Genomic DNA, 26,080 nt, shown 5'->3' on the forward strand with positions numbered 1-26,080 from the left:
TTGGAGAAGGCATTCGACTGTGTCCCTCGCGGCATCCTATGGAGGGTGCTTCGGGAGTATGGGGTCCAGGGTCCTTTGCTAAGGGCTGTCAGGTCCCTGTATGACCGAAGCAGGAGCTTGGTCCACATTGCCGGCAGTAAGTCAGACTTGTTCCCAGTGCATGTTGGACTCCGGCAGGGCTGCCCTTTGTCGCCGGTTCTGTTCGTAATTTTTATGGACAGAATTTCTAGGCGCAGCCAGGGGCCGGAGGGTGTCTGGTTTGGGGACCACACGATTTCGTCTCTGCTCTTTGCGGATTATGTTGTCATGTTGGCCCCTTCAAACCAGGACCTTCAGCATGCACTGGGACAGTTTGCAGCCGAGTGTGAAGCAGTGGGGATGAGAATCAGTACCTCCAAATCCGAGGCCATGGTCCTCAATCGGAAAAAAAGGTGGCTTGCCCACTTCAGGTTGGTGGAGAGTACCTGCCTCAAGTGGAGGAGTTTAAGTATCTAGGGGTCTTGTTCACTAGTGAGGGAAGGATGGAACGGGAGATTGACAGATGGATCAGTGCAGCTTCTGCAGTAATGCGGTCAATGTATCGGTCTGTCGTGGTGAAGAAAGAGCTGAGCCTCAAGGTAGCTCAGAGTAGAGCCGCTGCTCCTCCACATCGAGAGGGGTCAGCTGAGGTGGCTTGGGCATCTGTTTCGGATGCCTCCGGAACGCCTTCCTGGGAAGGTGTTCCAGGACGGTCCCACCGGGAGGAGACCCCGGGGAAGACCTAGGACACGCTGGAGGGACTGTGTCTCCCGGCTGGCCTGGGAATGCCTCGGTGTCCCCCCGGAAGAGCTGGAGGAAGTGTCTAGGGAGAGGGAAGTCTGGGCATCTCTGCTTAGACTGCTGCCCCCCTGACCCGGCCCCGGATAAGCGGAAGATGATGATGATGATTTTCCTTTGAAATATGTCCTGTCTACTGGCACCCCTAGCAATTATTAGAGCTATCTTAACTTTTTTTTTTTTGGTTCAGTCAACTATGTGGTCATCTATAACTGGGGTATAATTATCAAATTTCTTTGGGCAAATGTCAAAGTCCCTTAGTCATCTATCAGCTTGGGGACACAAATGAAATGCATTCAAATGTTGTTGGCCTTCATAAATAACGAATTAATAGCTACATGCTTTAGAACACCCATGTCTATTATTTGGGCAAGTTTGAAATCATCTGAAGTTGTGATAAACCTGCCTGGAAGATGACCCAAGTGTATTTTACTGCCATTCACAGTGAGCGGAGTTAGAGAAGAAAACTAAGAGAATAAGAGAATTGCAGAATTTGGTAGAATCTTGAAGTCATCAAGTATCCAATGCTAAAATGAAACATCACCTCCACTACACTAAGCTATTTGGCCTGATAAACCATAATAGCAGAAAATGAATTAGTTATCTTGGCATGGGGAGGGTGCACAAAATACTAAATGTAGGGGTGCCAATAATCATGACAGATTTGAGGAATACTTTTTTACTTTTAAAATTGTTTTAAAATTGTTTAAAATTGTTTAAAATTGTTTGAAATTGTTTACAAGTGTAAATAATAGATTTCAGTTATTAAGTGTACTTTAAGCTGATAGACAACAGTTACATTTTTTCATAACATGTTTTGTTCATCTTTATCAAGTGGGCAATAATTCTGGAGTGCACTTTAAGAGTGTCAGCTAAACTCCAATAAATATTCATAGAAATAGATTGATAGACTTTAATGTTTATTGAGGTGTGCCTAAATTCGAAAAGCTGACAAAGCATTTCTCAGTCTTTTCGTTTGTCATGCCCAGTTTGGCTAATGTAGAGAATTAAGGGTCCAATCATTTGTCATTTTTAATTGCAGACTGCTTCGGGTTTCTGTGTGTGTTCATGCTTTTACACTTGCCTGGGTATCCAGCAGAGTTTGATCTTTCCACCCGTGAAAAATCCCAGCGTTGTAAATCATTGTCACAGTACAACTGGCACACAGACAGTACAGAAGAGCTTGGAAGTATGTGCTTCGGATCACAACAGTTGGGAGTTGCTGCAAAGAGACTATAATTAAGTGTTAGCTATCACAGAATGTGTCTAAACATGTTATTATTACATCCTTGGAGGGATGATGAAAAATACACTCACCAGAAGTGACATTATCCTCTACTATGTTGAATTAATGTACATTATATTATTATGTACAAAACATTTTATATACTGAATCCTTCCTACATCTGTATGATTCTTAGATTCTTGCATGTGTTTTGTCATTTACTGCTCTGTTAATTGTCATGTTTTGGTAACTGATTTCTACTAAGATCACATATGGGATGGTTTTAAAATGGTCATACTGTGGATCATATACAGTTAGGTCCGGAAATAATTGGACATTGTCACAAGTTTTGTTATTTTGGCTGTTCACCAAAATATATTCAAGTTACAGTTAAATAACGAATAAAGTGCTTAAGGTGCTTAAGTGCATATGCTTAAGGTGCAGTCTCTCAGCTTTATTATGAGGGTATTCACATCCAAATCGGAGGAAGGTTTCAGGAATTACAGCTCTTTAATATGTACCCCCCCTTTTTTCAAGGGACCAGAAGTAATTGGACAACAGTTGTTTCATGGACAGATGTGGGCTAATCTATCGTTATTTCTTAATCAATTAACCAGGTAAAAGGTCTGGAGTTGATTCCAGGTGTGGCATTCGCATTTGGATGCTGTTGCTGTGAACCCACAACATGCGGTCAAAGGAGCTCTCAATGCAAGTGAAACAAGCCATCTTTAGGCTGCAAAACAAATCCTTCAGAGAGATACTAGGAACATTAGGAGAGGCCAGATCAGCAGTTTGGTACATTCTGAGAAAAAAAAGAATGCACTGGTGAGCTCTGCAACACAAAAAGGCCTGGATGTCCATGGAAGACTACAGTGGTGGATGATCGTAGGATCCTTCCCATGGTACAGAAAAACCCCTTCACATCATCCAGCCAAGTGAAGAACACTCTCCAGGAGGTAGGCATATCAATATCCAAGTTTACCATAAAGAGAAGACTTCACAAGGGCAAATACAGAGGGTTCACAACAAGGTGCAAACCATTCATAAGCCACAAGAATAGAAAGGCCAGGTTTGACTTAGCCCAAAAATATTTTAAAAAAACAGCCCAGTTCTGGAATAGCATTCATTCTACAGATAAAACTAAGATCAACCTGTACCAGAATGATGGGAATAAAAAAATATGGAGAAGGCTTAGAATGTCTCCGAAGTATAACATATAATCCGTAAAACTCAAGGAGGCAGTGTGATGGCATGGACATGCATGGCTTCCAATATTATCTGGACTGATTCCTGTGTAGCATTGAATGTGAAAGTCACTGTCAAAAACTAAAAGATGATTGTGTTCCCTAGACTTTGTTTTTCTTTTCGGAATGTATAATGTTTGTTATTGTCGAAACAAACATTTGGGGTAGAGAAGATGTTTATTAGATTTTCATTTGGTAACCTATTACTCTGATCAAACATTGTATTCCATAAGTCACATTCAATGCAATACATGAAAGCCTTGTACCAGCAGATTCTGAAGAATGTGATAACATCAAACTTTTTCCAGACCTTAGACCTTAAATAGTTTCCATAAATGTGATATGTGCAATGTGGAGCAAACCGAGATAGGTCATAGCCAAACTGGGCTGTTCCAGGGGCTCTGGCCCCAGCTCAACATTGCTTCAGTCACCAAAAAAAATACCACACACACAGACGTGTCAATTTTGCACAGAAACTTTAATGTTTCAAGCATAAAACCTAACTGGTTGTTGACAAGGTGCATAGATTAACTAAATGGGTAGAAACAGACAGATAAGGCCTGTTAATTGCATCTCAAAATAAATGTTATCTTCCTTTTCACTTTCCTGTCTTGATTCTTGTCTTTTCTGGACAGTCTCCTTCTGATCAAAAAGTAGTTAACGACAGACGAGAGAGGAGGAAGGAAGCAAGAGAGAGGGGGCCGCTAGTGGTGTAGAAACAGAGCGAGATGCTCTGTTGAAAAATGCAGAAAGATTAATATGGTAGAATCCAGGCTACCATATACCCAGTATTGTAGAGGGGGCACGGAGTCTGTCAGAATGAAAGGCAGGTGGTCTTAAGGATGTTGAAGAATTTTGAATTTCACTGTATTATCTTTTATTAGAAGCAAATAACCAAACAGTTCCAAGTTTCTGGCTGTGTTTATAGATGGCAGAGTGTAATTTGTGGCCAGACCACGCCACCGAGGTGATATGAGCCCTAGGAACTCAATAAATATTATTACGGTTTTTAAATTTGGGGTACAGCATCTTAACAATTACCATAAAGAGTCAGTAGTTTATTCAAAATATAATTTAAATCTGATTCTAGGAGGAAGCTCTTGAACAGCAGGGGGTTATTATTACTTACATCCTACAAGTGAACAGAGCTCTATTCCTTATTGGTAAGAGCATAGTTAACTTAAGTCCCCATATAGTAACTGTCCAGATTGATATATCTCAAGTCTTTGACTGGGTTGTCTGGGCAACCAACATTCTATGAGTTTCTGTGCCTCCTGGAGCTATCTGTGTAACCTTGCATTTTTAGACTACCTCATAGTGGCTACTTCTCCTTGTACGTACATTCTGCAAATGCCAATTCCGTCATCTGTACTGTTGGAAGAGAATATAAGCTTGAAACTTGAAATGCACAATCAGAACAATCTGTCATGACCTTACTCTGCTGGTCTCATTCTCTGTCAATGTTGTGACGATTGTTACCGTGGATCCGCATGATTAAACTTGAAACAATCAACTGTTAAACAAACAACTGAGAAGTTTTCATTTTAATAAATCGCGTATTTTGATTTTTTTTTCTTCCACACCAGGATATAGCATCCATATTACAACACAATCCATACTAGAGACATGAGAGAGGCAGCGCTGAGAGATATGTAGAGAGACATGAAGGAGAGGGAGAGGAGAGCGATGTGATGTGAAGAGAAATGAGAGTGAGAGAGAGGACAGAAGGGAAACAGAAAGAAGGGAGACAAAGAGAAAGAAATGTAAAGAGAAATAAGGGAGACAGGGGAGATATATAGAGACAAGTAAGTGTTAGGGGAAACTGCTGACAACACAATTTGTGTGATTGGTCATTAATGGAGAAGGGAAGGAGGGAAATGTTGATTGGTGGTTCTGTCTCTCTAACGGCTGTTATAAATTGCCTTAATATAGGAGGGATAAGGAGATAGGGCCTTATAGAGTGGAGATATGGCCTTATAGAGTGGAGATATGGCCTTATAGAGTGGAGATAGGGCCTTATAGAGTGGAGATATGGCCTTATGCCTTTTACAGATGCAAAACTCAGAAACTGTTTAACTATACGTTATACTAAGACATTTTGAAGGCCTGTCTGTGGAGGCAGGAAATTCCTCAGTAATGGCGTACTGTTTACAGCCGTTAGAAACACAGAGCAAAACTCCACCATTATGGAATGTGGTTTTGAGTCTTTGCGTCTTATAATTAATTACCATCCATAGTTGTAGACACTTGTTGGTGCAACATCATTGGCTAATCAGGAACTGTCCATGTGCCTGGACAACGCGTGGGAAACATTCCTGTGTGTAGCCCGATCCATAGATAGACTGGTAGGACATAAGCCTCTTCTTGTGTCTTACATTGTGGTTGCACACCTCATTGAGTTCCTCGTTCCTCAATAGCGTATGATGATGTTAGGTTCCACCATTCAGAGGTGAATGGGCCAATCCCTGATTCCTGACCTACAGTAGACCTGCCCCATAATCTCCTTTTCTTTATGGAGGTGGAAGGTCTATGACCGCCATCCCCCATGTCACCCTCCTACATAGATTAGCCATGCCATGACATCACTGGTGACCAATGACACGTTTGGGTTTGCAATGCCAAAATATGTTTCCCACAGCGCATTCAAAATGTTAATGTTTATTGTGACATGGACAAGATATTATGGCCAAATTCCAAAGACAGAATCAATACATATTAGTGTAGAGTGTGCTAAACACTGACATTTCTTTTATTATTCTTTTTATTTCTAATTTATTTTTTTACTATAGATTAGACAAAAAATTTATGTTGCAGTAAAAGTTGCTTTTTTGCATCAATTATTGTAGATATCTACAGTACATTGATCACACCTGATTATGGGATAGAAATTGTGATGAGTAATGTACATATTTTGTTTTGTCTAATGTTAAAACATTGAAATAAACTGTAACAGATTCCCTTAAGCACTTCAAAGTCTCCTTTTGAAACAAGTCTTACATTGTTTTTCGTTTTGGACTAACTGATTGTTACAATGACTAAACTGAATCCTAACCACAAAGCTTTACCCGAATTTTCCATAATCCAAAATAAATAGTATTTTTTCAAATTAACAATATCAGACAGACCCCATCAGACAGACAATATCAGACAGACCCCATCAGACAGACAATATCAGACAGACCCCATCAGACAGACACTATGAGATTGACACTATGAGATTGACACAAGCAAACAGACACAGAGACACAATTTGACAGACGCTATTGGAGCAGACGATATCAGACAGAATCTATTAGACAGATACTGTCAGCAGACACATATTGCCTCCTGCTATGCTGTCAGGTCATAAGTGTCTGCTCTGGGGGAAATGGTCACACCACTAAAATGTTAGAAATACGGAATAGGTTCCTTCAGGTTGGATTTCTCTTGGGCTAAATGACCCAGAGCTCCATAAACAAAAGTCTATCTGTTAAGTGTAACTCTTGTGTGTGGTGTCTGTTAAAACACAATGTATCTGCTGTCTGCTTTTTAGTCAAGTAGTGGCGCTGTAGTCATAGCAACTCCACAAGTAATCAATAATAGTTAATCAGTGGCTGAAGTTGTCTGTCTGTGTGGGTTGATAAGGAGCCACCATATATCTGACTGTCCATGGATAATTGTCTCAGAGATATTTCATTAGAGGAAAGAGTGGGAGAGAGAATAGCCGCTAAGGGCTACAGTGTCCATTCTCATTTAAGATTTAGGTAGCGGGGTAATAAATTATACTTAAGTGGAGCAGAAGAAAGGTTCTCTCTTTGGCTTCAGCGGAACCATTCAGGAATATCTTTCTATCACACTGTGTCTATTCAGGTAGGTTATGAACATACTCATCGAAGAAACTCAATCACAAACGTCAGTTTACACACACAAACACACTTTATTCTGGTGCAGTATAAGGTAAGATAAATGAGATTTGGAAGCACAAACAAAATCACTTATTTTTGTCAATAAATCTTTTTATTTAAAATAATATGTTACAATTAATTACAATAAGTCAATTAGTGACATTACCAAATGACTAAACTTAATCAATTCTACCCTCCGTGGTTTTCCTCTGTGTCATTTTTTTGTTGTTGCTTGATTTGTCAAATGACAAGGTTATAGACTACAACAACAGGAGAGTTATGTTTCCTTAATATCTTGTTTAAATAAAGAATGAATGTGAGACAGTGACAGAGTGTGTGCATGTGTGTGAGAGGACACAGAGCCGAGGTCGAATCAGCCTATACAATGGATGAGACATGGTGATCCACTGAGTTGTTGAGAAAACATCAGGACTTTGCCTGCTGGAGATTCAGACCCCAATTCAATCACTCAAAGTCACAGATACAGGAAAACCCCACTAGGTTAAAGTACACTGAATACACCCCAGTCATCTTTATGAAAATCTCTTGTCTATGATTGAATCATTGTTTCTGTGTGGGAAGGTGACACCTGCAGGTCACTGTAAGAAGCCCTGTAACAACTTCAGATACAAATGGACCACAGAGATGAATAGAGGATGCAGTTGACATAAAACCCATGATCCAGCATCAATATCACAACTGAAGGCATACACATTTTATTGTAGTCAAATGGGTGCAACCATGACATGGACCAACTCAACAGATACACAGAACTCTCTATCCATCTCCATGACATGGACCAACTGAACCAGATCACATCTATACCAACACCATAGAAATGTTATACAGACAGACAATGACTGTTTTCCAAAATCACACCTCTTCTGAAGGTGTGAGACACAAAACATGTAAATCACAAGTTTTTCTTGAGTCCAATGTTATTTACAATCCCCTGTATATGTACTGTCTTCACGGGAACCCACATTTAGACATAAACACAACAAAAATAGGCGTATAGAATTAATAAATATTGGGCCTTGCATGGTAAACATATTGGTGGGTTCTTTTCCTGCTATTATGAGGAGCCTTATGTTTTGAAAAATAAAATGATTCTGGGCAATTTCAGCATTTATTAAACAACAAAATAAAAACACACGTACACTACCCTGGACTGTGCTCCACACCCTATATTCATAAAAGCAAACAAAATGGGGGGTCATTGTCAAGGCTCTTCAGTGCATCTCATTGAAATTGAGCTTATGACACAAACAAGACAGGATGTCTGAGTTCCATCACCGCTCACTCTCTAAAAAAGAGACTTGCATGTGTCAATTGTGTTTCCCATTAGAAAACCCCCTCCTGCATCCAATCCCACCACAAGACGCCAGCCTCTTTAACCAATCGTCTCCCTGGAGTTTGGACCAACATGATGTGGCAATGTATGAAGTTATGGAACTGACTTATTCACTAAAGATGGCGGATATCTGTTAAGATGAACATCAAGACGGGGCCACTCTGGTCTAGTTGTAGCCCCTCCCCGTGAAGGGGGTTTCCCCCAGACCGAGACTTCTTACTGGCTCATTTCATGGGGTGGGAGGGGCATTTAGAAGACCAGAATGACCTGCCCCATCAGGAACAAATTAACGTCCGATGTTTCAGCTCCCTCTTCTGTCTGTTATTCACCATCACAAACCTGCTCTATGTTTGTACATTCGCGTTCTGTTAGCAGCTCCAGTGTCTTTATATTGTTTGATTTTGTTTAGGAGTTCATGGTGGGTAACAGCCAGCGTTGCCAGAGGAGTGGTACTGGTGGAGTCAGACTGGACCGGAGGATAAATGGAGAATTGTGCGTGTTTGTTTAGGAGGTGATGATCTCTCCTGTTAGGTCCCGCCATCCCTTCTGTGTCTCAACAGCTGGAAGATATTCTGAAACAGAGACATGGCTCAGGAAACTGTAACACACACACACACACACACACACACACACACACACACACACACGTTCACAGCACCTAAAGCACACAGGCTGCTGCTGCTGTACCAGAGACAGGCAGGCAAAGCCTTACCTTGCTACACATACCATCTTTACTGCAGTTCTTGTTGTTCATATCCACAGCCTCCTCTTCCAGCTGGAGACACAGTGTTACTGATGTTACTATCACACAGCATTACACTGGAATATTAACCAGTGAAACAAGCAGATTGAACATAGCAATGCTCTTAAAATCCAATATCCTCTTACCTCTTTCCTCCATTTGAGTTCACAGAAGACTCTCTCAAAGCACTCGTGCATGTAGTTGAACTAGACACACACCAGACAAAGACACACACGCACACGAAAAGGGCTCACTTCTCGTCACACTTACATACATACACACGAATGTCGTTCTGATAGACAGTGTGTTCGAGTGTTGGTGGGACTCACATAGGGGGTGAAGATCTTAACCCAGCGAGGTTTCTTCTCCCCCCTGGTGTACTCCAGGCAGAAGGCCATGCCCTCCTCATCGGTGTCCCAGCGCTGCATCTCCACCCACTCAAACGCAATAACCTGGTTCTTTTAGAGAGAGACCAGGGTCAACACACACACACACGCGTGCACACACACACACACACACACACACGCTCGCACACATGTGCGCACGCACGCACACGCACGCACGCACGCACGCACCCACTGACTCACCTCTAGAGTCCCCTCCTCGGTGCAGGCGTGCAGTTTGAAGTGGTGTATGCTGATGGCCGTGATTACATGACCTTTGCGTCGGGAGTCACAGGAGCAGTGGGGGAAGATGATCTCGTTGTATCCATCGCAGCCCCGTAACACACTGAGATACTGGGAGAATGAGGACAAACCCGGTCATGGCACGGAACAGGGCCAACACAGACAGCAGGTCTCAACTGCCTTCGAAACACAACCCGCTGGACAGCAGAGAGTCTTGGTCAGGACAAAGCGGGAGCTTGTTATAACAACGTTCGTCTAGTGTCGTGAGGGCGAAACCATGTCCGTCTCATAGTGACACGTGCGTGTGTTAGTGAGAGAGTGAACGAGAGTCAGAGCGAGACAAACCATGGCCATTTTCTTCTGTTCTGCTAGTTTCTGGAGCTGGTAGGATTTTTCCTCCACCTTGATGAAGCCCTTCTTCACGTCATCTACAGCCTGAAGAAGGGGGAGGGAGAGGAAGGGAATTTCAATGGACGGGCCAACTTTTCTCCCACACACAGGACACCAACCCCAGCCGACTGCCATGGTACAGCCCGATGTCCCATCCACACTGCCAAGATCACGCACCTACGTACCCAACCACCCGCCCACCCACCTGGTGGAAGCAGTAGTTGATGGCCAGCTGGTTGTCATTCAGTAAGATCTCCTCCTCAGTGGTGAAGAGCCACTTGCGGACGGTGAGACAGGTCCCAGGGACAACAGACGTGTAATTCTGAACATACAGCTTGTGAGGAAACTCATTTGGAGCCAGCTTACGCACTGACAGACAGAGGAGAAATACATACAGAGAAGGAGGAGTGAGAGACAGAGTTAGGTCGCTGGCTCTTATCACCAACCAAACACCACTACTCCCTCCAGAAGCAACGTAATGTAAAAGTCAGTCAACCGGCAAAGCTCCTAGGTTGGACAAAGTGTTATCTTCTCTGATTTAAGTAGCTATGCTGCAGAGTTATGTGACAAAATCACTATTTTAGTAGTTCTTCAAAGTAGACAGGGCTTACTATCAAGACATCTAATTACCAAGAATTACAACCATCAATCTAGTAGCTCCAGTTTCTCTCGCGTCGTTTGGCCCTGTATATTTCTTGTGTATTGGTCTGGGGCTTGCCCTAAGGGGTTCAGGCCATGTTAGGTTTAATATTACAACGATGTTTATTGTCGATCTGGTTTTTCTTGTGCTGGTTTTGATTCTGCTCCAGAGGAAGCAGTGCTTTGAGAACAGAATAGCCCAAACCAAGTGGAATTCAAGTAAATGTAAAAGTGGTTCGGCCGAGAACAAAAAGGGTCCACGACAAATGTGCAGTGTACTAAGTCATGTATGTGTCAATTTGTGTCCAATGTCACCAGAACCACTCTGTGTCAAACTGGGAATGTCATGGCTACCCGAGGAATGATGGTGATTCTGCTTAAAGATTAGGCACATATAAACAACATTTGCATCCATCCCAAAATGGCTCAGCACACATGCTCTAAGAAATGTATCCTTTCGGTGTGCTGTAACATATATTCCTATTAAAAATCTGATTTTCCTTCACAGTAACTCCTAAATCATATAAACGTAACTCCAATGGTAAATGTCACTCTAAATATGTCTCTACCAGACAAATGTTTTCCCATTCCTCTTTGTGAACAACAATTTTCAATTCATTTACATGAGGTAGTTTTTGTTAGGAATTGGGACCTTTGGGACCTTCCAGAGACAGGTGTATTTAACTTGATATCATGTTAAGCACTGCACACAGGTGGACTCCATTTAACTAATTACACGACTTCTAAAGACAACTGGTTGCACCACAGCTCATTCAGGTGTGTCATAGCAAAGGGGGTGAATTCATTTTGTTTTATATTTGTAATTAATTTAACAATTTGCAGATGTAACTTTTAACTTGGACATTATGGACTTTTTGTTGAAATTTGGGAAAGTGCAAAGATGGTGAACACTTTTCAGAGCCACTTCACATAATGCCATAATGATAAGAGCACAATCTGAAATAAAATGAAGTGCAATATGTAAAGATGGCACACACATTGTTATCATATATTGTGAATACTACCCGTTTGCTGAAATAGGTAGGAGGGACATTTGTAGCGTGGTGACCATTTTATTCTCCACCACAGAGTACAGGTTCATATTCACAGATATGTGCAACCACCCATTACTCTAGTCATTTCTTAGCATAATTTGACTAATGAAAAGGGCTGCTTGAATGTATTGGGGGAAACAGAGTTGTATTTGTCTTTCCATGTTTTCTACATGGATATTCATGCTGGTGTCAACATGTTGGACCTCAATGTAAATCACTGTTGTAGTCTACTGGAATGCCAAAATGCTACCAAACTAGATTTCAATAAAACTGGAGGATTCTGCAATGTTGTTTTATCAATACCACCACTAACCACTGTAGAATTTGCTGTTCCCCCTTGAGTTCGGCTCACAAATCAAAAATGGAAAAGATGCCAACAATTATTATGATTTTGATTACGTGGGTCCACAAAGGCTATCATTTAAACAATGTCTTGTATGTCTTTTTTTTTTTTAGCTCAATTAGATTTATTCAAGTGGCATTCAACAGTGCTCAACCAACTGTGCTGAAACGGGTTAACTGTGTTCACTTGGTACAGAGCCCCTCACACTGCACAGTCAAGCAAACGTGTGTTGTTACAGTCCCAGAACAAAACCCCTCAACCCCAGCATCATTACAGACGCCACACCCACTGGGTCAGACGAAGGCTCAGACAACAGTCCTAGAAACAAGAAAAACTCCAAGACCTCGCCGTCGCGTCCAAACACATGGCTTACCAAAGGAGTGGTTGATGACCTCAAACAGAGCAAAGTAGCTGGCTGTGATGCTGTCCACTCCTACTTTCATGACCACTGCCTGTGGACGTCGGAGAAACAGAATTAGGAAGCAAAAGGGAGAACAAGAAGTCCAGCGTATTTACTATCCGGGCTGATGTTGTTTCGTACGGGCCTAAGTGGTCCTGATAGCCAACATTGTGCGTTGGATGAGAGGCTCAGTGTCAGAGCTTGGCCAGTTTTACTCGGGACTTAACCTCGTCCCCAGACTTCAGTTGTGCTTAGAGACTGGTGCATAGAGACCGGTGCATAGAGACTGGTGCGACAGTGATGCTGGGTCGAACTTCAAAGGGGTGTGGTTAAAACCTCTGAAAGATCAGCTAAAATAAATCTATTTTTAAGTGCAATCCCTGCATTTCATGCACCTTGCCCATTAAATGTACCTCTTCGCACATTTAGAATTGCCATCATACTTGCATTTGAGGGGACCTCATTGCTGCAACCTCTGCATCCTGGGTGCACATCACTTCACCTCTTCTATTTGCACTTCTGGTTAGATGCTAACTGCATTTCACTGTACCGTACTTGCACTTGTTCAATGACAATAAAGTTGAATCTAATCTTATATTAACTTCAGGTAAATAAAGTTAACTTGAAACCTTTTCTAGACTCTTTTATTGTTTAAGCTAGATGTGGACGGACTAAGAGATTGGCCAAATAAATCCAGGGGTTGTATAGTCTACTCCTACCATAGACTTGCAATCAAACCAGATGGCTAGTGGACCAGATTACTAGAAGTAAGGATCACTGTGTTACCTGGTAGACCTGGTCAGTAGTACAGTTCTTGCGGACTCTGACGGTGACCGTGGTTTTATCAGGCATGGCTATCCTTAACTCCACATCTGATACTCCATTATAGTTCTATTGACAACCGGGAAAAGTGAGAGAGAGAGTGTGAGAGTGTGAGAGTGAGAGAGTGAGAGAGAGAGAGAGAGAGAGAAACAACTCACAGCGGACACAGGACCACTCATAGGGTTAGGCAGACACATTATCACTGGTGCACGCCCATACACGCACGCACGCACGCACGCGCACGCACGCACGCACACAGACACGTTATCACTGGTACACACCCACACACCCACACACCCACACACCCACACACTTTCACTGGTACACACCCACACACACACACACACACGCACACGCACACGCGCACACACACGCACACGCACCAACATAAGACAGAAAATGATGAGCAGGCCAGTGCACTTGCACGCACACTCACGCGCACGCACACAAACACACGCACGCACGTGCACGCACACAAAAGAGGACACTAAAAAGAACAGAGATACCTTCCCCATCTAATACCACAGGATAGGATGACAGGAGACGGAGAGAAAGTCTAAAAAAAGGACAGATCTTAGAGAGCGAAAGGCTGAAAATACACACACAATCACTCAGCTAGACATTTACCTCATCAGACTCAGAAAGAAACTCTTGCATGATGTCACTCTCTCCGATCACCCTCACCGAACACACTGTGAAGTGAGATGAAGGCAAGGCAGAGACATTGGAAACAGACAGACACGGAAATGCATTGTTCCAATTCCATGAGGCCCCACGAAAAACCCCTATAAAACCTGTTATATTCTCTGGACAATTCCATTGAAAGAAAATTCTAATTCTGTGTTTTTAGTATACCAACTTCATATAAAGACTCTAGGCAGTAGCGATGAGACAGTAATTCTTTTCCACACATACAGGCACATAATTCCAAACAAGTCATCCGCAACCACTGAATAATATGGATAATAATATGGATGAAGTGCGAAACGTCCACCCGACCCTAAACCCACCCAAACACTGTTTGAGTGGCTGAGAGGTGTGGGCTGGCAGCTACATGTAGATTATCCGACGGCCTAGTTCTGTAGTTCTCATAGATTATTGAAGGTGAGCATAGAAATGTCCTTCATCCCACTCCCGACCCACCCGCCCAAACTATCTTTCATGACCCGAAATACGGATGCACCACGGATATAACCGCAGGGACTTTACGGAGGAGGTTACAAACAGTCAAGCGGAGCATCGCCAGGCAGGTGGACCTGTTGGGGGCGCTCATGGGTTCAGGCAGCGTGCGGCCGTGCCTGCAGTACGTGAATATTGTTTGTGTGGAAAAGCTGCCCCTTCGCACATAGCAACAAAATCTTCAACTCAAACATAACCTCTGCTGTTAGTGTAGATTCAATGGAAGGGCATTTTTCTCAACCGAAACGTTATGCAGTCAGTGAAAACAAGTTCCACATGGAGATCAGGTTCTGAGAATTAACAGATGCATGTTCACTTTTTTTTTATAACCCAGAGATCCAGACTGCAACCAAATGGTGACATTTTACAATCTTTTCACGTGGCTAATCAAGTTCATGAAGAAGTTTGTGTCAATGGAAGCGGTGATAAACTTTCCCTGAAGACAAGTGTATTTCTTATCTTTCTGACCGGTTTCTCACAGTTCCAGTTAATTTAAACTTCGTAGTTAATAGTAGAGATTGGAATTGTCAGGCATGTAGCTATTTCCTTTATAAAATACCATTGCATAATTTATGAAGGTAAATAACCTTTTCACTCATTTCTTTACTGTGTTCTCTGACCTAGTCTGGAATTTTGTGGGAATTCGACCTTGCAACTGTAAAATAATTCACAATCTAATTGGGTTGCAGCCATTAGTATAACTTTTTTATTAATTAAGAAATGCTGTAATTGAACTAAATGACTGGCTTCCAAACAAAAGAGACCGAAGTACCAAATTTGTACAAAAAAAGAGGAACTAATGCAAATACAGTAGATATATAAAACAGCAGTCTAAACATCACATCTATTAAAGTACTACAGTCATATGGAATAAATTGGTCAAATTAATATACTGTTTTCTTATTATTAATGCTTATGTTTCACCAAATATATCCACCTAACTGATATTCTTGGACCAAAATTATTTCAGAAATGCCAATTAAAGCAAGGCTGTCAAACAAATGGTAGCAGCTTCGAATCTCAGAGCAAACAAGGTGATATACATGTTACTGTGCCCTTGAGCAAGGAGCTAAACCATATTGCTCTAACCTCCCTCCAGTCATCCCTCACCTCTCTCCAGGTACTCCTCCAGTCCCCTGCGTCGGCTGTCTAGCTGTTGTTCAGACAGGGAGAAGGGCCATTTGCCGGGTAGTTTGGGAAAGGTGTAGTTGGCAAACTCCCTCTTCAGGTTCTGGTTGAGGATAGCAAACTCCCTGTACCGCTTGGAGCACAGCTGTCTGCCTGCCATGTAGACATTATAGACCTGCATAGAGACAAACACACACAGCTTATATACTGGACATAATGTACTTTGCCTGTGCCTGACTTCCCTCACCTTGCCCCCACTCACCACAAACCTCTCCTGGTTTAGTTCAATGTGTTTGTATGTGGGGACGGAGATGGGAACGGCCTGCTTGTCGCTGTAGTCGTAACAAGACTGGGCCGAGCCGTCGTCTCCTGGGTCCAGGCAGTCTGCCTCCTGCGGAGGCACGGAAAGCACAGCCAGTACCAGCTCCTTCTCGCCAGCCCGAATCAGATCCACTACCTGCTTATGGGTAGCCCCCTCCACGTTAACACTGTTACTGAGAGGGAAACAGAGAGGGCGGGGAGGAAAGGGGGGCGGGTGGGGGGAGAAACAGAGGGCGGGTGGGGGGAGGAACAGAAGGTGGATGGGGAGGGGGGGGACAGGAGAGTGGAGCAAAACAGGAGGGAAACAGATGAGAGGGAGAGAAAGAAACAGAAGAGAGGAATACTGAAAATCAATTATTAAGCTCCCGGTATCATCAATGACCTCTGACCCTGGCGTTGTGCCGGTGTCAGCTTTAAAAGTGTTCTGTTGACGTTTTGTTCTGCCAAGTCAGTGTCCGTCTGAGTTTCAGCAGACGAGCCCTCTTGTATAACAGTCACCATCATGGAGCACATTAAGTGCCAGTCAGGGGACATTGTGAAAGGCGGTCAGCAAGTCTAATGATCAACTCGACAGAACCCTGACGTCCTCCAAGGTAACAGGGTCACGTCACTCAGACAACTGCGTCAGAGGAAGGACTAGTGAGCTTGACTTGTGACGCCTGCCCAACAGGGACACTGTGTGTGTGTGTGTGTGTGTGTGTGTGTGTGTGTGTGTGTGTGTGTGTGTGTGTGTGAAATGGGCTGTTGTGGTGAAAGCATGTCAGGGCATGAGAAGGCACAGCAGGACTGACAAGGCCTGCAATGCTGGAGACTAAAGTAAATCTTACAGTTACCAATTAGCGTTATACTGTAGGCTTAGTTAGCCTCACAATTTAAACCACTTCATACTGTAGGTTTAGTTAGCCTGACAGTTTAAACCACTTCATACTGAAGGGTTAGTTAGCCTCACAGTTTAAACCACTTCATACTGAAGGGTTAGTTAGCCTCACAGTTTAAACCACTTCATACTGAAGGGTTAGTTAGCCTCACAGTTTAAACCACTTCATACTGAAGGGTTAGTTAGCCTCACAGTTTAAACCACTTCATACTCTAGGTTTAGTTAGCCTCACAGTTTAAACCACTTCATACTGTAGGTTTAGTTAGCCTGACTGTTTAAACCACTTCATACTGTAGGTTTAGTTAGCCTCACAGTTTAAACCACTTCATACTGAAGGGTTAGTTAGCCTCACAGTTTAAACCACTTCATACTGTAGGTTTAGTTAGCCTCACAGTTTAAACCACTTCATACTGAAGGGTTAGTTAGCGTGACAGTTTAAACCACTTCATACTGAAGGGTTAATTAGCCTGACAGTTTAAACCACTTCATACTGTAGGTTTAGTTAGCCTCACAGTTTAAACCACTTCATTCTGTAGGCATTCTCTACATTGAGTAAGTAACTTATTTGCACTTTGCGTTGTCAATGTGAAGTGTCTGTACAAGTTGACAGTACTTTATGGTGAAACAACATTGGTAACTGAGAGGATCAAAAAAATGGGCCAAAGATTGCAGCATTGACAAAACACACTGCCAGAGAGACCTACCTGAGTACTGTCAAAATCAACGGAGACCCAGGCTGATAACACACAATGACAGAGACATACACACAACCCAATTATTCCGGAATGAGACTGACAGTGTGGGCACAGTGCAACTCCTAATCATTTTCTGTGTGTGTGTGTGTGTAGAAAGCAGATGTCTATAATCCAGGTGTTGTAGGCCTGTGTGTGTTATGCTAAGAGTGTGAATAATTGATAAATTGCATGAATCCCATTAATAAAAGGCAGAGGTTTCATTTCCTTGAAGGTCACAGGCAAAGTTTACATCAAAATATTTTAAGCAAATTTGCAGAACATGACTTCATAAACTAATATACTGTATATCAGCACAATCTATATTAATTCATAACTAAGAGTGCATAAGGGAAAACAGAGCCTACTATTTGAAATAATAAAAAATAAAAAACTGTAATGCTATTAATGCATAGTAAAATGTGCATATAAGGGAAAACATAATTTGGAATCCTTGAAAAAACACATAATTAAAGGTCCAGAAATTATTATTCTCAATGCTGGCCATTAACTTAAGGTCATGAAAAAGTGCTAGGTCTGCCTTGTCCTTGAAATGTGGGCATTACAAATGTATGTTTACTGTGACATCCAGTTGGTTGGCATGTTAATTTGTCAGCTAGCTACATAGCAATCATCAGTTGGACCATGGCGTGTATAATTTCCCTGCTACTGTGAACTGGGTGAGGTCTTGGGGTGAGATTAGCGCTCTCCTAGCACACAAATGGCTCAACAACCAGGTAACTAAAAACACCGCCCTTTGGACTTGTTTAAATTGACATCAAATACATAACCATAACATTATACCAGTTGGTTTTGTTCCTCGCAAAAGTCAAAAAGTGACCTAGACAATAACTGAACACTTAAACATTTAAATATTTCAGCCACAAATTTTCAAAAAACAATGCTAGTTAAAATAACGTTTCATACTTTTGGCTAACACCTTTAATTACAGCTGCTGAGGTCTTCAAAGACTGTCACAGGAATAGATTCTGCTAGTATGCTAGACAAAGGCCTTTCAACAGGCTAGTAAAGAACGTGTCCAACCAACCCACCTGCATTTTAGTATTTGGTCACATACACCGAACAGCCAAAACATTATGACCAAGTTTCCAGAGTTATTACAGGGGTTCCGTTCAGACAATACATAGTGAACTCCAAACGTATGTGTAAAAGTAGCCGAACAGGGACATGCAGAGTTCTGGGAAAATGTATTGTGGACCGACCAGGTACCTGAGTGATGGCAAGAGGAAAGTGTGGAGAAACAAAGGAGCTGCCACAGGTCTACCATCGCAGCTTTGGAGTACAGGGGAAGAGGGCTGATGTGTTTTGGGGCTTACATGGCTGCAGAGGAAGGCATGTATGGCTGCAGATGAATTATGTACAGAAATATGTTGTACACATACAAATCTAAACTCACCTGATGACACCGAGGACCACCAGCTGGCTGCCTGACTGCATTACAGACCTGGCAAGGGTACCAGCCAGAAAGACAGGCTACACAGAATCTGGTGATCTCTATGTGTCAACTTCAGTTGATCACAGAATGGAATGCATGTGGGACGTAATAACCAGGACCCTGCTTTATTGTACATACTGTTAAAAGGTTTCTCATACTTCTGGGACCCTAAAATGGAGGGGGGGGGGGGGTACTATGTACACAACCTGCAATCATTTCTAAATAGTTAATCCAATATTTATGAAAGAAAATACTCAAATTAAAGCTGACAATCTGCACCACCGTCATTTCGCATCGCATCGCATCGCATCATCTTCCGCTTAATCCGGGGCCGGGTCGCGGGGGCAGCAGTCTAAGCAGGGATGCCCAGACTTCCCTCTCCCCAGACACTTCCTCCAGCTCTTCCGGGGGGACACCGAGGCGTTCCCAGGCCAGCCGGGAGACATAGTCCCTCCAGCGTGTCCTAGGTCTTCCCCGGGGTCTCTTCCCGGTGGGACGGGACCGGAACACCTTCCCAGGAAGGCGTTCCGGAGGCATCCGAAACAGATGCCCAAGCCACCTCAGCTGACCCCTCTCGATGTGGAGGAGCAGCGGCTCTACTCTGAGCTCCTCCCGGGTGACCGAGCTTCTCACCCTATCTCTAAGGGATCGCCCAGCCACCCTGCGGAGAAAGCTCATTTCGGCCGCCTGTATCCGGGATCTTGTCCTTTCGGTCATGACCCAAAGCTCATGACCATAGGTGAGAGTAGGAACGTAGATTGACCGGTAAATCGAGAGCTTCGCCTTACGGCTCAGCTCTTTCTTCACCACGACAGACCGATACATCGACCGCATTACTGCAGAAGCTGCACCGATCCGTCTGTCAATCTCCCGTTCCATCCTTCCCTCACTCGTGAACAGGACCCCTAGATACTTAAACTCCTCCACTTGAGGCAGGCACTCTCCACCAACCTGAAGTGGGCAAGCCACCCTTTTCCGACTGATGACCATGGCCTCGGATTTGGAGGTACTGATTTTCATCCCCACCGCTTCACACTCGGCTGCAAACCGTCCAAGTGCATGCTGGAGGTCCTGGCTTGAAGGGGCCAACACGACAACATCATCCGCAAAGAGCAGAGACGAAATCGTGTGGTCCCCAAACCTGACACCCTCCGGCCCCTGGCTGCGCCTAGAAATTCTGTCCATAAAAATTACGAACAGAACCGGTGACAAAGGGCAGCCCTGCCGGAGTCCAACATGCACAGGGAACAAGTCTGACTTACTGCCGGCAATGCGGACCAAGCTCCTGCTTCGGTCGTACAGGGACCTGACAGCCCTTAGCAAAGGACCCAGGACCCCATATTCCCGAAGCACCCTCCACAGGATGCCACGAGGGACACAGTCGAATGCCTTCTCCAAATCCACAAAACACATGTGGACTGGTTGGGCAAACTCCCATGAACCCTCCATCACCCTGTAGAGGGTATAGAGCTGGTCCAGTGTTCCGCGGCCAGGACGAAAACCACACTGTTCCTCCTGAATCCGAGGTTCTACTATCGGCCGTATTCTCCTCTCCAGAACCCTGGCATAGACTTTCCACCGTCATTTTATAATTAGAAATACTAAATATGTTTCTCCCTTTGCTTCTATTGGCTCTCGGAAAACTAATTTGAAGAGAAATGCTGTATCTAAGCAGAACAAACATCCATTACTAGGCAACCAGAACTGTCACTCAATCTCAGGCTGCATTTGTGCCTGATGCATAGCTAAGCGCAGAACACATTCTCAATTACGTATGTATTCATTAAACCCGTTACATATTAGGACATTTAGAAAATATGAAATATCTTGCTACCCTACCAAAAATGGTATTTAAAAAACACATAGCAAATCAAACTGCAACATGTATAGTTGACAAGGAAACAATACTGAACATTCTATGCCGGAGAAAAATCCTACGGTCCGATGTGTTACAGATGCATCAGATGCGAGCCAAACAAAAAGAGCATTGTCATAATTTAAAACCTTCATTTAATCTGACAAATTATTTAAAAAGTTATTTTAACAATAACAACAACAACGGCCTGTACATTAATTACAAATATAAATGTTTTTTAACTAACAGAACCAATAGAGCGTAAATATCATCCCCAAAAATTAGGATGACATTTTACTGCACTGGGCCTTTAAAGCAGAGGGCCAGCAGGCAGGCATATGTTTAAGAGATATTCCCCCTACCTAGAGTAGAACTGTGAAAACATGGAGCACACCACATGTGCAGGTGTCTCTTTCTGGCATATTGCCCAAGACAAACACAAAAAGACTGCAACAGCCACTATGACCAACCAACACACAATGCCACACAAACACCTATAATGGGGTCAACTAACTGCCAAGCTACTGCACAATGCCCTATCATAAAGCAGCAAACTGTGAGCCAACGAATGAAAACACAGAAATACACATAGCACATCCAATCAGATGAGCTCTATGTATCCTGTATCCAGGAGCCCCCCTCAATCAGTTTCTCTCCTCCACTCACACACACACTGGTACTGATGCTGGGCTGTATGCTGCCTTCTCTTTGCCATGGCAACAGAATCTAACATCACCAACTCACAGCTGACTCTATGCATACTAAACCCGTTGAAAAGACCACAGGCCGACACAATGCACTCTATGCATTGCAGCAGTCCTATCGAGAGAGCGATGGCATACTTCAGCTAATAAGCTAGTGGTGACCTGTAAAGATTGTGTTAAACGGGGACGTTCTGAACCCCATTTAAATTGTGAATTGCCTTTAAGCCTTTTCTTTGGCTTTGGGTAAACTCATTCTGAAATAGCTATTATTATAATTAGAAACAAGTTAAATAGCTAGGTAGGCATTGATGTATTACTAAAATTGAACGGACATATTTCCTCCATCTGGTTAAATGAATCACATATGCTGCTGTTTGGGTAAGGTGTATACGGCGCATGCTTAGCTCACGACACTAGCTATATAACCAGCTAGTTTCAAGCTCAATCAGTGTGACTTGAATTCGTAATGACCGCAGGCTCTCACTTTCACACAGACCGTCTTTTCATAGGGATGAACAGGCTATTCTGTCCTATACACTGCCAACGGTACAAACACAATCTGAAATTAAGCTTTGTCGACGCTAACTAGTCTCGTCCACTGATCCAGTCCAGGTCAAGTGCAACTGAAAAGAGGACATGTGTAGTAGCTACTGACTCTGCTGTAACCAGTGTAGGCAAGATACAGTGAGTAGGACAGAGTTGCATCGAGACGGAACAACTAGTAAACCGAAGTAAACGCGTGTTACTAGTATTAACGCTTAATTTGGCACAACAGATGTCAACACTACATAGCTAGCTAGTCAACTGCAGTGCAGGACACTTGACACAGACGTGTCCGTGCTGGTCCGTGCAGTGTGTTCTGTTTTGATATTGGAGTTTTTGCCACATGGTAGTTCGCTGCTAACTATCATTAAGATGTAGATGTAGTGTACCTTGCCGAGCGTCTATCACATAGCAGACTAACGACGGTCACTTACACTTCCAGAATCCGATCCCCTTTGGAGATGCCGGCTCTGTCCGCTGCTCCACCCGGTAAAACAGCACTAACGTGCTGTAGCGGGGCATATAATTCGCCGTTGATGCTCCGTAGTTGCCCTCCTTCGCTAACCTGTCCTCGGACATTGAATCCATATCCCGAGTCAGATTTGACTATCCGCACCAGTCTAGGACCAGAAGTAACCGTAGTCACCGTTTGGCAACTGCCAGTGACCTGCGTTGGGCATCCACTTGAGCCGTTTCGAGAGGATGAAACCAACGGAGGTGCCGCCGAACGAATTACCTCTCCCTCGACGTCCGCCATTTTCCCTCAGTGACCCCGTAATCTCGCTCCAGTTTCTGGTCTTCCACACTTCAAGGTACTGTAACAGTTGCTCTCCTAGGTGCATACAACTTAGATTGACTGTGACCGAGTCAATGAAGAATACCGATTTGTGAAGTCTTTCACCCCTCATAAGAACCTAGCCACAACAGCCGTGAGCCACTATAGTGGAATCCTTGCTTCGCCTGGTGTTGCCTTCAAAATAAAGGTTGTTAATTTAAAGTAATGAAAACGGATTAAAAAAATTCATACATTACACATTTGGACTACATAACGCTAAACACGATTGGAATATTGTAAAATACCTTTAGATTATAATGATTTGTGACAAAAATACGAAATAGCACATATTACACTATACAGCCAGAGTTAAAGATTGTACACCCATAAAAGGGGGTACCAGCTTGGTTATTCTTGAATACAACCGTGGAAAGTTTGAACTGCGAAATTATGTTGACGCAGACTATTGCTGAAACAAACTCGTGAACATGCACAGTATGTGGTTATAAAAGCTGTATGGCTATTAAACCTGTATTTCTCTAGCTGAGTTCGAGAAGACCAAAACCGCAATACAATGAGCAAATTGTGACTGATTGTGCTATAAATAATAATGAGTATGTATTTGATGCACGGTGATCTGTAGATAAGTCAGTCCGTAGTCACTTGAAGTAGTTTTATTCTCGCAGACACGGCCGATGTCTGCAGTGCTCTGTGTTCACAGATTGTAAACTGAAAAAATACCCGCGGTCTCCACATTAAAACCGCATGAACGTCTTTTTTCTATACAATCCTATCTGCAAATCGAGCTGTCTAAGCCCATTTTTGCCCGCGCAATGTCATTAAAAATAGCCAATTTTTCAGGAAACCACCCCATCTGGCAACACTGGCAGTGCTGTTCCTGACTACCTGATCTTGCAACTCGGTATCAGGGGTATAAGTAACGTCGTGTAAGTAAATCTGCATAACATTTGTACATGTTATGTTACTTTAGGATACATTACAGGACTAATTGTAAGGTAATGTTGTTGTATTTAAGACAAACTCAAGAGGGAGCCAGAGATCAGGTTATCAAGAAATGAGGTTTCCATGCACTGGGCTTAAATGCAAAGAAAGTGGTACTCTCAAGTAGGTGCAAATCCACTTACCCCCCCCCCCCCCCCCCCCCGCCTCCAACCACTTTTTATTCTATTTTGCGGGGGATCAGTACTGCGTACCTTGCTCATTGCCTATGTGGATCGCTATTAATTATGTTACCTTAATGTTATTGTTGGTAGTATCGTATGGACGATCATGTGATGACAGTGAGTTACCTCAGAGGAGAACCTAAGGCCAAGATATTGTATATACAGTATTAGTTAAGTTTGGACACCTACTCGTTCAAGGGTATTTCTTTATTTTTACTATTTTCCACATTGTTGAATGATAGTGAAGACATCAAAACTATGAAACGACACATGGAATCATGTAATAACCAAAAAAGTGTTAAACAAATCAAAATTAATTTCATATTGTAAATTCTTCAAAGAAGCCACTCTTTTCCTTCATGACAACTTTGCACAATCTTTGTTTTCTTTTAACTGGCTTCGTGAGGTAGTCACCAATTAATTTGGTCATCTGTAAACATTGCACTGATCTGCTTCGCCAAAGAGCTCCAATTTTGTATAACAGTACACAGGACATTTTCCCTGGAAAGAATTAAGCTTGTTTAGGCTGGATTTTTCAAGTTCAATCTGGCTTTCTTATGACTTTCCTTTAGCCAGTTGTGGGTTCAATTCCCATAGGGGCTCAGTATGAAAAAATATACAAATGTCTCCACACGGTCACTCTGGATAAGTGTCTGCTAAAAGACTTACATGTAAAATGTTAGCAAATGGTTATTCTTTTGCTTCATACCATTTAACCTTTTTGGTTAAGCATGTATGAGATAGCGGGATCACACTGTTCTTCACATCAGCTTTTAGATCTTCAGCAGTTGTCCAAGGTGCAGTTGTCAACCGTTGGCTCCAAATCTTAGCCACTGAGGTCAAAGGTGTCTTCCCGTGGCCATGTTTCAGGCAACCAATCACGGTTTTATAGGACCCATATTTATTTATAGTAATGCAGACTGCTAAAATAAACTCCTACGTCCCGGGAGATGGAATTGTAATCTTGATGTCTTTGTTTTAAAGATTATTTTGCTTCTGGCGTCTTTCCGACAGATCTTTTTTTCCATCTTGGCAGTGGTACAGGGAGCAGAATCTTCTGTTTGAGTGAGACATTATACTCTGTAGGCACCTGCAATGTACCATAGCTGAGATAAATATTCCAGTAAACACCTTCCTCTATTATAACTATTTACCATTTTCAACTTACTTTTGATGTGGGCACATTTTTTAAATCTGGAGCAAGTTTGTGAAAATGTTTGGCCACAAATCTATGTATGATGTTCAGATTTGAGCCTGGAGAACTGCTGTGTCCTCCGGTCCTTTTTGTTCCCATGTTGATTGATTGATGTCACTCACTTCGTAGAATGTTCCCTGATGGGAAGGGTGGGGGGAGTTATCAGTAGTCAAGTCCACTAAATCAGTCAGTCTATGATGAGACTGAGTGAAACTCAAATGTTCAAAACCCTAACTGATACACACACACACACACAAACATTCCCTCCCAGCCTCGTTGTCCAATAATCACAGCCCCCCCCCCCCCCCCCCCCCCCCTGAAAATCATTCCCCCAACCCGCCAATACTCCCCAGGGCCAATTCTTATCCTCAACAGTCACCATGGTGACACACACATTGAGCTAAAGTACCACAAAGAAAAACAGACTGAAATTACCTTCAGGGGGTTTGAACCAACAGTCATTAAATGGCAAACGAATGTATCAAATATTACACAACAAAACTCACAATATGTCTCACTTAAGGCAATGTGCCTCTAGACCAAGTCTTATTCCCTCATTCATCTTTCACGGAGACGAGGTTCTGGGTGCGTG

At 43.0% G+C, this 26,080-nt stretch overlaps 1 protein-coding gene across 2 annotated transcripts; it reads right to left on the reverse strand.

Annotated features, from left to right (window-relative positions):
* Positions 1-8,285: 8,285 nt before the first annotated feature.
* Positions 8,286-23,299, reverse strand: snx27b (sorting nexin 27b). Of its 2 annotated transcripts, none has more exons than XM_010894404.4 (13): positions 22,769-23,299; positions 16,110-16,341; positions 15,830-16,022; positions 14,168-14,232; positions 13,505-13,609; positions 12,692-12,770; positions 10,487-10,650; positions 10,237-10,326; positions 9,853-10,002; positions 9,595-9,723; positions 9,412-9,471; positions 9,250-9,298; positions 8,286-9,095 (listed from the first exon to the last, which is right to left on the reverse strand). In XM_010894404.4, the coding sequence occupies exons 1-13, from the start codon at positions 23,089-23,091 to the stop codon at positions 9,028-9,030; spliced, it is 1,707 nt and encodes a 568-aa protein (XP_010892706.1). In that variant the 5' UTR covers positions 23,092-23,299; the 3' UTR covers positions 8,286-9,027. The 2 variants fall into 2 exon arrangements, with proteins under 2 accessions (XP_010892706.1, XP_010892707.1); XM_010894405.4 differs by having other exon boundaries at positions 9,236-9,298.
* Between the last annotated feature and the right edge of the window lie 2,781 nt (positions 23,300-26,080).

Source organism: Esox lucius, chromosome 20 (assembly GCF_011004845.1).
Source record: "Esox lucius isolate fEsoLuc1 chromosome 20, fEsoLuc1.pri, whole genome shotgun sequence".
Classification (NCBI taxonomy): domain Eukaryota; kingdom Metazoa; phylum Chordata; class Actinopteri; order Esociformes; family Esocidae; genus Esox; species Esox lucius.

Excerpts from the sequence above, each read along its gene's own strand:
- snx27b (XM_010894404.4), bottom strand. The coding sequence starts at position 23,091 with ATGGCGGACGTCGAGGGAGAGGTAATTCGTTCGGCGGCACCTCCGTTG. Across the intron at positions 9,724-9,852 it reads CCGAGGAGGGGACTCTAGAG|AACCAGGTTATTGCGTTTGA; the intron begins GTGAGTCAGTGG and ends TCTCTCTAAAAG. Across the intron at positions 9,299-9,411 it reads AACTCAAATGGAGGAAAGAG|CTGGAAGAGGAGGCTGTGGA; the intron begins GTAAGAGGATAT and ends CTGTGTCTCCAG.